The following is a 13,539-nucleotide window of genomic DNA, read 5'->3' on the forward strand; positions in this document are numbered from 1 at the left end:
AGACATTAAAATGATGACTGATTATATATATATAGACACAGACATGGCTGTGTGGTAAGAAGTTTGCTTCCCAACCACATGGTTTTGGGTTCAGTCCCATTGTGTGGCACCTTCAGTAAGTATCTTCTACTGTAGCCTTAGGCCAACCAAAGCTTTGCGAATGGATTTTACAGACAGAAACTGAAAGAAGACCATCATACATATATATAATAAGAATGGACTCTCCTGTCATTAGATGAAGTAAGAGGGTTCAACAATTTCTTACCGAACAACCACACAGATGATTTGTTTATAGTGACCAAATGTTTGTGAAGTCATAAGCTCACTCCCTCCATCAGATTGGCATTACCTGTACAGGTGCAGCGAGTGCCACATCTCATATGTCAAAATGATCACAGAGCAATGAGAAATGAAGTGCTTTGCTCAAGAATACAACGCATCGCCCTGTCTGAGAATTGAACCCGTGATCTCATAATCGTGAGTGCAACACCCTAACCACTAAGCCATGCACCATATATATATATATATATATTATATATATATATATATATATATGTCTGTGTGTCTTTGTCCCCTAGCACCGATTGACAACAGGTGTTTGTGTATTTACGTTCCCATAACTTAGTGGTTCAGCAAAAGAACTGATAGAATAAGTACCAGGCTTTAAAAAAAAAAAACAAAGTACTGGGGTCGATTCATTTGATTAAGAATTCTTCAAGACAGTGTCCCAGCATAGCTGCAGTCTAATGACTGAAACAAGATAAAAGATACGTGCACACACATACACACACACATACACCATCACCATATTATGTTCACATTTCCATGCTTGCATGGATCATATAAAATTCATTGAAGCAGTGCTTTTTTAGAAAATTTGCAAACAAACAACACCACATGTATGACAGTGATGTTCATTTACAATTAGTGTAGGATATCAAGGCAATGGGACACACTCTCACACACACACACACACACACACATATATATATATTTAACTGAATTCTAAAGAAATAATTAATTACATAACTCAAACTCATAGTCAGGAATTAAGTTATTACCATGCTGGGGTTGCTTTGGTTGAGAAAACCACAAGTAATGATACTGATGGAGACTGAGAAGCACTTGATATAATATGTTATAGATTGAAATGATTGTCATGCCAAGTCTTATAGAAATAAATATAAAACTCAGTTTGTACCCAGTATTGAATACTAAACCTGAAAGAAGTCCACTTTGATTTAAACCAACAGCAGCAAAACCAGCCAAATTCCATTTGCAAGGTATTGGTCTGCCTGAGAATATGGTGAATGACTCTTTCCCAAGGTATTGTATACTGGAATCAAACTTGGATCCAGGTGTTGTCAGTTTGAACATAGAACAAGTAGAATATGTGGGTTGGATATGTCCAGTTTAAATGCTAAAAGGTTAAATTGGTTTCTGGTGCAGTGATTAAGAAGCTTGCTTCCCAACAATGTGATCTTGGGTTCAGTCCCATCATACAGCACCTTGGGCAAGTATTTTCTATTACAGCCCCAGGTCAACCAAAGACTTTTGAGTGGGTTTGGTAGACAGAAACTGCATGGAAACCTATTGTATATGTATGTATATGTGAATGGCTCAGTGGTTAGAGTGTTGGGCTCACAATCATGAGGTTGTGAGTCCAATTCTCAGACTGGGCTGTGTGTTGTGTTGTTCACCCAGACACTTTATTTCACATTGCTCCAGTTCATTCAGCAATAGAAATGAGTTGTGATGTCACTAGTGCCACGCTGAATCAGTCTTTGCCTTCCCCTTCGATAACATCAGTGGCATGGAGAGGGGAGGCTGGTATGCATGGGTGACTGCTGATCTTCCATCAACAATCTTGCCAGGACTTTTGCCTCAGAGGGTAACTTTCTAGGTGCAATCTCATGGTCATTCATGACCGAAGGGGTTCTTTACTTTTTATCCTTTATGTCCAACCCATGCTAGCATGGAAAACGGATGCTAAATGATGATGATGATGATGTGTGTGTATACCATTAGCTTAAAATCATGTGATGGTTGTAAACAAGCAGTACAGTCATGGAAGTGATGTTTATTTCAGTCTTCTGTTAGAAACATGTCTGGCTTTGGAAAAATATTACCTCACTTGCAAATAGGTGAGATTTGGTTGGACATGTTTCCATGGAAGACTTGGCAACAGGAAGGGCATCAAACCAATGAAAATCTGCCTGAAATAAATTCTGTCCAACCCATACTAGCACAGAAAAGTGAATGTTAAAAAACAATGATGATGATGAAATTGTAAAGAAAGCATGGCTTCCACATCAAGCAGGGCAAGTGGTTATATGCCAATGTATTTTATTTTTAAACAAAACTTGTTTGTTTAGGTAAGATACACAATCATGACTGCTTCCATTACTTTTGTGTTACATCATTGACAAAGGCATATTTCTTTATTTGTCCCAGACTACATAATTGAAACATAAGCACTTCTCATTTCATGAATGGTTAACAATAGGAAGTATCTATTTACTTTACTAACTTCATATCAAATAGGTTCTTCTTCATTAATACTGACCATATATGAATCTAACAGACACACAATCATCATCATCACCATTTAATGAAGGCGATAGGCAACCTTTTCAAGAAGTGGGCCACATGAGATATGACTACTAAAACATTTAAGGCAATCTTTTGTTAGGCTGTTAGGCATGCCATTCAAGAAGTCCCACAAGTCACAAGTTGCCCATGACTGGTTTGGGTCCATGTGAAAAGCACCCAGTCCACTCTGTAAAGTAGTTGGTATTAGGAAGGGCATCCCGCCATAAAAACCATGCTAAAACAGACCTCAATAGTACTGATGCCATGTGAAAAGCACCCAGTCCAATCTGTAAAACAATTGGCTTTAGGGAGGGCATCCAACCGTAAAAACTATGCCAAAACAGACAGTGGAACTAGATGCTGTCCTCTGACTTGCCAGTTCGTGTTGTTTGGTGGTGGGGGTGATGATGATGGTTTTCCATGTATGCAAGGTTAGATGGAATTTGTTGAGTCGGATTTTCTACAGAAGGATGAGCTTCCTGTCTCCAACTCTACCTACTTCCAAGTATGGTAATATCTCCAATTGGTTGGATATATTTTCATGGAAGGCTGGAAACAAATGACAGTGCTTGCATGATGGTGACACTTGGTTATGACTATCATGCAAGGACATACAAACACACATACAAAGGGCTTCTTTCAGTTTCTGTCTTCCATATTCAATCATAAAGCTTTGGTTACCCAAGCTGCCATGCAGTGAGACTGAACCCAAAATTATGAAGTTGGAAAGTGAACTTCCTAATTACACAGCCAAGCCATGATGTATATGCATGTACACACACACACATCTTGTGTGTACAGTTAAAAGTACAACTAATGCTATATGAGTTAGAACTCCAGTCAGTTTCCAGTATAGTGGTTAGTCTACCATTGTATTTAACAATATTATTAGTTAAGGTATACAGAGGATATGTAGTGGAAAATTAAGATAAACACAAGTATAAATTATTACTTTCTACATACATTGATATATATCATTGTGTGTTTGTGTATATATTGTGAGCTGAGCAATTGGGACTATGTGACTGCCCAATCAGAGCTGACTTGGATGAGAGTAGGCAACACCACCATCTCACCTAAAGGACCCGCTACATCTGTGTTTCTTAACCTTTTTTTTTTTGGTAGTACTCCCTCTTTTAAGTAGTAATGCTTAGTGCCCACCTAAGTGGCAAGTGAGTTATCATGACTAAACTAATTTAACATGGATGACAATTTATAAATTTTATTCTAAAAATGGATAGTATAAGCTTTTAACAGTGAAATGATAAAAAATTAATAGACAAAAGTTGTAAATTTTCTTTATACATTGCAAATTAATGATTTCCGTGTCTGATGATATTTCATTTTATCTTTTAATTACTACTCTAGGTAAAATTTAGTATGTTAATTATGTTACTCACTGCTCCCTAAAGCCTAACACCCTCTTCGAGATGCTCAGTGCCTCCTTGGGGTGGTACTGCCCTACATGGTAATTTAAACAGCTTTAAATAGCAGCCAAATCTTCCTCACATCCTACATTCTTATAAAATGAAGTGTACATTGTAGAATGTAGTCTTAGATACAAGACGTATGAAAAAAAGATAGGATGGTCACATCTGAAGTGCCTTTTCACTAGAGGTTTGCTCATTCCAAGCTGAGATGGAACTAAACAACAATAGCTCAGTTATTTGAACCATCTGGTGGTACTAACAAGCAATGATAAAAAGAGGACAAAACATTTGCAGTATTAATCACTTCGTTTTGGTGTAAAATAGCACAATAGTAGTAGTAAAACACCAATACCAAAGTTTTCACATTGAAAGAACGAAAACAGGAACTTATTTCTTCAGCTTTTACTTTTCTTTCTCTTGTCTCTTTCGACTACTCCTTCACCTCACACTCTCTCTCTTTCTGTCCCTCACACAATCTCTTTTTCCATCCCTCACACACACACACACACATTCTCTCTCTATATATATATGATATAGTATCCCATTTGGAAACAAGTGGTAGTGGCATCAGGAAGAGCATCCAGACATTAAAAAAATCTATCCCAAGATTCTCTTATTTGACCCATCAAGCATGGAAAAGTAGACATCAAAACAATGGAAGGAGGGAACCTATTTTGGGTAAAGAATGGAATTTATTTCCAGCAGAGACCCATCCATAGATTTGCTCTCAACCTTAACATGTCAATAAAATCTTCAGTAAGCATCCAATTTCCTCATGCATTGTGCTCCATACTATCTATTTTACACCAAAACATACCTTGTTTAGGAATAAACATCACAATGGTCCAGAATTATTACTACAGTTATTTCTTAGAAATCATGTTCCAAATTTTCCCAACTGCTTTACATGGTGCAGATCCCAGTTTGAAATCCCTTATCCACAGCTTTTCAATTAAGACGGGTCTACTTAGGTGCAGGTATGGCTCTATGGTTAAGAAGCTCACTTTGTAACCATATGGCTTTAGGTTCATTCCCACTGCACACTACCTTGAGCAAATGTCTTCTACTATAGCCCCAGGCCAACCAATGCCTTGAGAGTGGATTTAGAAGGTGGAAATTGTGTGGAAGCCTCTCATATACAGGTGTGTGTATGTATGAACATCCCTTTGTCCCCTTGTTGTCATCCACTGCTTGACAACTGGTATTGGTTTGTTTGCATCCCAATAACTTCGTGGCTTAGCAAAGGAAACTGATAACATGGGTACCAGACTTTAAAAAATAAGTATTGGGAGTAATTAGTTTGACTAATCACATCATGCTTTGTTATCTACTTCGTTTCCACTTCTATGCATACACACATATAATAAAATTATTCAGGGGTTCACCTTCTTGTGGTCATCATTGTTAAACATGAGAGCATCTCAGCTCCCTTTAACCAAATAAGGTGTGATCAGTCTCGAGTGTTCTAACATTTTCAAGCAGTGTGTTCTCCTGTCCTCACCAAATTCATCACCTGTTCTCTCTTAGTGAATATTTACTCTAACTCAGTGGTTCCCAAAGTGGGCAGTATGCCTCCTCCCTACTCCAGGGGGCAGTTGAAAGATCCAGAGATTGTTGAAGAAAAGTAGGGGCGATAACAGGGTAGCTAAAAGTGGGTAAAGGATGTAAAAACAAAATAAGGGGTTAGTTACATTATGTTTTATTTGTGAAAATGTAGTTGTTTTGAATTTGCTGCAGAAAGTGGTTTATGTTTGTGGTGGTGAGTGTGTGTCAGAAGGGTAGGGATATGTCCAAAGTGCCAAGAGGGCAGCAGCTCTTAAAAGTTTATGAATATTTTCTCTAACTTATGAAGACCTATAACAACATGCCCCATACACAAGAGCAATCACATTGATTGTTACAACACCTAACCTATCAATCACTCCAACTCAAAAATAGTTTAAACAGTTATAATTGACCACCTCATGGATTCCTTTCCTAACTCAGTAATCAGCAGAATAGATTTCAGAATGGGGTGACTGGGCAAAACTGTTTGAACATTGCCATTTGGTACAACTGGCTGGATATTCAGTCTGTCTTGGTGACAGTGCTTCTTGGTGCTACACACACACATGCACAATGTGTGTGTGTGTGTGTGCATGCACAGAAATATACACATACAGATAAAAAGTGTGCAAGAGAGAGAGAAACTGTAATATATCAACTAAATACTGTAATATATCAAATAAATACTGTAATATATTAAGTAAAGGGCAGTGAGCTGGCAGAATTATTAGCATGCCGGGCAAAATGCTTAGCAGTATTTCATCTGCCGTTACGTTCTGAGTTCAAATTCCGCTGGGGTCAATTAAATAAGTACCAGTTACACACTGGGGTCAATGTAATCGACTTCCTTTGTCTGTCCTTGTTTGTCCCCTCTATGTTTAGCCCCCTGTGGGCAATAAAGAAATACATACATTAATTAAACATGACTGACATAAAACTTTCCCAAAATGTTAACAGGCTTAACTTATATAAATATGCTACTGTTATTATTGAAATTTGACAACACCTAATAATATATCTTGACAAGTAGAAGAGACAGTAGGGCAGTGGCGGTGGTACATAGCTTGCTTATTCAGAATAGAAGCTGCAATAATTATGAATAAGAGGCATATAGATAACAGTGTGTCTGTTGGCTTGTTACTGGTTTTAACTCATTGATGAATAGTGATTTAGCAAGCAAAAGAGGACTTTTCTTGATGCTGCAGTTCTGGCTGTCTAAGGTGTAACATTGGCACCACTGCAGATATGTGCAAACTCATACAGAACCCTTCCAACTCAGGCATTCCCATGTTCAGTATTCAAGCAACTCACTCATCTTGGTGTGGTTCGCTATTAACTCAACCATTCTCGCTCACTTTATTTATACTGTAACCCAAGCATTTACTTAATCTGTAAGTATCAAAAAATTAAGAGATGAGTTTGATGAACCACTAGGAAAACTCTCTATTGAATGTAAAACACTAGGTAACATAATTCTCTATACATTCACAAACAAGGAAGAAGGAATGGATCAGATGTAGACTCAGTAAACCATAGTAGTAAAGAAGAAGCAGTTATTCTGCCAAGAGGAACTGGTAATTCTGAATAAAAATTAATACCAGGTAGAAGACACACTTTAGTCTTGTTGCAGACAACTTCTCTAATGGGAGTGACATGATGAAATACATCTAGCATAATTTGTGAAATTGTTGGCCATAGGATGGGCAACCAACCAAAAAAATATCCACACCAAACATATGAGACACAACAATAAATATTTGTAGTTCCTCCATTGTATGTGACAGCTGATAGACTGCAACAAGTGGTGAGGTGCTTTAAGATTGGGCTAACTCATGTCAAGGAAAATGCATGTTAAAATGAGATAATGAAGTTAATATCTGGACACCACAAGAAACAAATTAACAATAACCCTAAACTGATCTATGCTAGTCACTTTAGAGGGAGGAATACATCACAACATTAAGAATAATCATTTCAAATTTTGGCACAAGGTCAGCATTTTGGGGAGGAGTGGGGCAAGTCGATTACATTGACCCCAGTTCTCAACTGGTTTTTAATTTTATCGATCCCAGAAGGATGAAAGGTAAAGTCGACTTCAGTGGAATTTGATCTCTCAACATGAAGACGGATGAAATGCCGCGATGCATTGTGCCCGATGTGCTAACATTTTTGCCAGCTCACCACCTTACAATATTAAGAATATTAATTGAATATGTCCATCCGAATGAATGAGGTTTGGAGGTCTCAGACACAACCACAATACCTTACTACACACTGCAGTCTCATGCTGCAGCCATAAGTCCTCCCCATCAAGTCCTTGCTGTCGACATTCCATCTCTTTGTCCCTTGCAAGCCTGTTTTTCTGTCCACCTAGCCCCAAAAGATGTGAACAGAGAGATGCTGATAATGCAACCAGAATATCGTATTTTTCGCTGACTGACCATTGGTACCAACTTTTTTTTCTGGTTATATCTCTTCCAGAACTGAATCATTTATTCTATAGCCACCCAACTTCAGTAGAATTCTCAGCAAAATCTTGTAGGTGTGGCTGATGAAAGCTGTGGTACAGTGCCCTGCTCCAGTTCTCTATATTCTGAGTGTTCAGATAGGAATGGCCAACTTGTCTGTATCTGGTTGATGATATGGTATCAACGTAACAAAATGTAGAAAAGAAGGTAATAGGAGGAACCCATCTTTGTATTCCTGCCATGTAAATTGCAGGACATAAACACAGATATTGTTAAGGAAAGTCACTAAGGGTTGTTTGTTGACCGGATGGCATGGAAAGAAGGACATTCAAGGTAGTGTAAGAAATTCAGAAATGTTGGAGATGAATATTTTATTTTATCTTTCACTTGTTTCAGTTGTTGGACTGTGGCCATGCTTGGACACTACCTTGAAGGGTTTAGTCAAAGAAACTGATCCTAGTACTTTTTTTTTTAAGTATGATATTTATTTTATTGGTTCCTTTGCAGATGTAAACAAACCAACACCGGTTGACAAGTGATGGAAGGTCAAATACAGACACACATACTTATATACATACATATACAATGGGTTCCACACAGTTTGCATCTACCAAATTCACTCACAGTGCATTGCTTGGCCAGAGCCAATAGTAGAAAACAGCTGCCTAAGGTGTCAGGGAGTGGGAGTGAACCTAAACCCACATGGTGACAAAGTGAGCTTCTTAACCACATAGCCATGCCTGCATCTGTCTAGAAGATTAAGAAATGTTGGATGTATGATAGAGAATAAATTAAAAACAAAGAAAAAACAGTTCTCATAGGTCTGGGATAAACGGTTGTATCATGTGTGTGTGTGAGAGAGAGAGAGAGAGAGAGAGAGAGAGAGAGAGAGAGAGAGAGAGAGAGAGAGTGTGTTAGGTGTGGTGTGGCTGAATTGTTAAGAAGTTTGCTTAGCAACCACAAGGTCCTGAGTTCAATCCTTACAGCATGGTATTTTCTAAAACCCTGAGTCAACTTATACCTTGCAAGTGAAAATGGGTAGATGGGAACTATAGAAACCTGTTGATTGGATTATATCAATGATTCAAAAAGGTACAGCCTTGTCTAACACTCTGTGTCACACTGATTCTGCTTGAGAATTACGTTAAGAATACATGTGTCTGTAGAATACTCAGCCACTTATTTGATCAATTCAGGAGCAGGTAATTCAGTTGATTGAACAACTGAGTCTTCATTGTCAAATGATGGAAGCTTGCAACCAACATGAATGTGTATATATGGCTGTGTGTGTGTGTGTGTGTGTGTGTGTAAGCTTGACAAAAGTACAAAAAAAAGAGCTCAGTATATGAAGGTTGAGAAGTATAATGTATTTTGTTTAAGAATGGAAATGCACAAGTCCCAACACTAAGCCCATTGCAGTGTTTACCTCATTGAAACAGTGTCCTGAATGTTTTCCAAGTTTCATGTATCCTAACCCTGTCCTAACATAATCAGATGCTTTAACCCTTTAGCATTCAAACCGGCCATATCCAGCTCAAATATTCAAACTGGCCAGATTAGGCCTCTCACACCTGCCCAACAATGTCATTCTAACAGTAAGTTATCGTTGAAATCTCATAGCTATGAGATAATGCATGATTAATTCAAAACAATATGAATTATATTTGACAGAATAATCTGAATACTAAAGGGATAATTATTTCTAATTAGATTAACTCATCAAGTTCTTAATTATGTTTATTTCAAAAACAGCCGTAACGTTCATAGCTTTCCCAGCATTGACTAAGCTAACCTTACATTAATGAAGTTCCAACCGTGACCATTCCTTCTTCTCAAACACAAATGCATTCAGGACCATGTAATAATAAAAGAAATTGTCCTTCCTTTTGTTAAATGGTAGGTTTGTTTTGAAGAAGATTTAGCAGCTCTTTCTAGTTGGTCAAGTGATACCAGGTGAAGTGGAAAAATAAAGATTGCATTCATGGAACTGGAACCATGTAGCAGACACAGATCCACAGCAGTCACCTTTGTCTGTATCCTTCACTGTGTTTATGGTGTATGTCATATTATTCCATGGAATGGAATAATCCTGAAGCAGCATGTACTACGTACCAGTGCGTTAAATATGACATCAACAATGTTAATAACACTGATGTTGTTGTTGTCAGCATCGTTATTGATTAATAATCAATCGATACTTATCATCATTACTATAATTACGACTATTAGTTTCAAATAGCTTTATGCAATAATGCCATTCTATACATCCTGAAGGACACGAAGATGAAACAGGAAAAAAATCCAGCATTATGAACTAATAATATATCCACGCACATATACATACATGCATATGTATATATACATTAACATACATATATGTGTATATATACACATATATATATATACATACAGTGTATAACTAACAAATAGCCATCTACACACCCCCAGACGCAAAGTCTACGGAAGGTAGGTGGCATCCAAGTACACACAGTGCACACACACATACATTACGTATTACACGGATAACATGTTTTATATATACAAACACACATACACGCACTAGCAAATACAGAACGCATCTAGTATACACACACGGTGCACATCAGAGGTTTTCAACTGGGGTCCACATGACCCTTTGGGGGTCCAAATGAGATTTTGTTGGTAAAATTTTATATACCTTATATTGGTTTTACTTCCACAAAACACAAAATATTTTAACAATTTTTTGTAGTGTTCTTGTTTTGTTATACGATATTTAATTATAAAAATATAATAGAATTTTTTCAAACATCGAATGGCTATGGAGTAAACTAAGGATCAAAAGGGCCCATAGGCAAAACAAGTGGTTGAAAACCACTCGTGTATATAATGTGAATGGGGGGAAATGTTCAGGGTTTGTCATTTACGCACATGGATTCTCTTATTTGTGCAGATAAAATATTATTAAACTAAATTTCTTTATTATAGTATGGATGAAGTAAATAGCCGTTCCTCCACTGTCCGCCATTTCCGAACACCACCACCATCATCATTATCACTACAACTGCCACCACTACCATCACCACCAATCTCTTCCACTTCACCACCGTCTAAGACATCCGGGAAGAACGCGGACAATCGCAACAGTAATACAGCTTCCCAAACCTGACAGCAGCGGTCAGACGAGATTATTATTATTACTAACAATAGTAGTAGTAGTTCTGATATAACGGCATTTCATTTGCCAAAACAGCTGTATATATATACATATATATATATATACATATAAACACAACTAACTCCGTTGCAATTGCCTGTATGCAATAGGATATACAGCGCGCGTTTGTGTGTGTATGTACATACATACATTATATATATATATATATATATGTATATACATACAGACAACTGTTAAAAAATGCAGGCAATAAAATAATGAAAATAGTCATATGTACACACACCCTATAAAACATAGTTTCATAAGATATGTGTGCGTGTGAAAATTTTTCATGTGAAGGAATATTACCGGAGATATATATATATATATATACCTGCATATATACGCGTGCACGCACATTTCTCTGTGCGAGACATATATATATATATATACCTATATATATATAAATATATGCATGTGGTTAGGTGGGTGTGTACATACGAACTCGTATATACATTCTTAGAATGATTATTTCTCCTAAACAGAGATCAATCATAAATTTAAATGACCAGACAAAATACAGTATGTATATACATGCATATAGATGTTTGTATGTGTGCGTATGTATAAATATACATACATATGTAAGTGTATTCATATGTGCATATTGATACAAGACTCACCAATACGTACTTATAGAGAAAGAGGTCAACTATGAATACATACACGTCTCCCTATATGCATCCTGTAAGTATATATATATATATATATATATATATATATATATATATATAATATATACATACATGCATGCATACGTATACGCTATATTGGTCTCTGCAGACATATAGTCACACAAACATACACACAAAACGAGCGAATGTGAATGTTTATTCACGTATAAACGATGTTACAATATATACACAATTCAGCCTGTTACCTCATATATTACAAGCAATATCCACTCCTATACGTAAATGCCTATATATAGCCAGTAAACTGTGTATATAATGCCTATATATATATAAATTGTCTATGATTATATATACATTGATAAAGACCAAGTTTCATTTGTATAATATATATACAGAAATATATATTTAGTCAATTGCAGATGTAAAAAAATAAAAACAATATACATAAATAGTGCACTCTGTACACGCACACAGATCTATAGACATACATTTATATATACATGCACACTAAACAGACAGACGTTTTGTTCATTAACAATTTCAATACACACACATCATTGCATATTATCACAAACAGTACGCACATAAACAAAAATATACACACACATATAAACAGACACATATAATAATACATACGCATAATTACAGACACATATCTACATATATTTACATACACGCGTATAAGTGTGTGTATATATATATATAATCACACTCACACACACGCATAAACACCAGACAGGTGCATGAAAATCGAATTCTAGATAAACGATAAGACAGTCAAGCATTTATGGACGTCGGAGGAGAGAGAGAGAGAGAAAGAGAGAGAGAGAAATAATGGTAAAACCAGAAAAACAATAAAAGAGAACTGCTACTCACTATCGACATCATTCAGTTTGGCTTTTTCATCTTCCAATTTAGCTTTGAGTACATCAGCCTCCCTTGTCAAGGCATCAACACTTTCAGTAGGGTTGGCACTCAGAGCATCCGTGGCCATGTTCCTTTCTTTGAGCGTGGCGGAGAAGAAATAAAATTAAATGAAATAATTCAGTGAGTGTGTGGCGCTTTTTATCGGATGGAACGATGAATGGATGGAAGAATGGATGAATGGGAACTGACGGGAAGGAGAAAGCAGCGACAGGCTTTCTTCTTCTTTACTGCATATATATACATATACATATATAAATATATGAGAGTATGTGTATATATAAATATGTATTTGTGTATGTATTATCAATATCAATGTATGTATATATATATTTATGGATGTATATATATATGTATAGTTATGTTATATTAGTATGTATGTATATTGTGGGTGAGACTGATGGATATGAGAAAGAGGAAGCTTTTGATGAGAGGAGAGGCAGAGGGAATAGAGAAAAGCCAAGAGCGACTGAGTATAAGAGAGGGAAAAGGGATAGGAAGAGAGAAAGAGAAAGAAATACAGAGAGAGATACAGACAGTGAGAAACAGAGACTAGGTGAGAGAGAAAGAGTAAGAAAACAGGTAGCGGAAACAAAACGAGCTGGAAGAGAGAAAAGAACATAGAGAGAGAGGGGGAAGCTGGAATGAGAGAAAGAAACGACAGATAAACAAATTTATTTTAATTCAAGATAGATTAAAAAAGAAAGGGAGTGAAGAAGAGGGAAAGGGATAAGCTAGAGGCAGAGTTA

The 13,539-nt window shown here is 36.7% G+C and overlaps 1 protein-coding gene across 1 annotated transcript in view; it reads right to left on the minus strand.

Moving 5' to 3' along the window:
- LOC115232637 (guanine nucleotide-binding protein subunit beta-5) overlaps nucleotides 1-13,330 on the minus strand; it is a 74,956-nt gene extending 61,626 nt beyond the window's left edge. The window contains exon 1 of the mRNA XM_029802633.2: nucleotides 12,743-13,330. Within this exon, the coding sequence (XP_029658493.1) occupies nucleotides 12,743-12,860 (118 nt within the window). The 5' untranslated portion in view covers nucleotides 12,861-13,330. The remainder of the gene's footprint in view (nucleotides 1-12,742) is intronic.
- Between the last annotated feature and the right edge of the window lie 209 nt (nucleotides 13,331-13,539).

Source organism: Octopus sinensis, linkage group LG2 (genome assembly GCF_006345805.1).
Source record: "Octopus sinensis linkage group LG2, ASM634580v1, whole genome shotgun sequence".
NCBI classification, from domain to species: domain Eukaryota; kingdom Metazoa; phylum Mollusca; class Cephalopoda; order Octopoda; family Octopodidae; genus Octopus; species Octopus sinensis.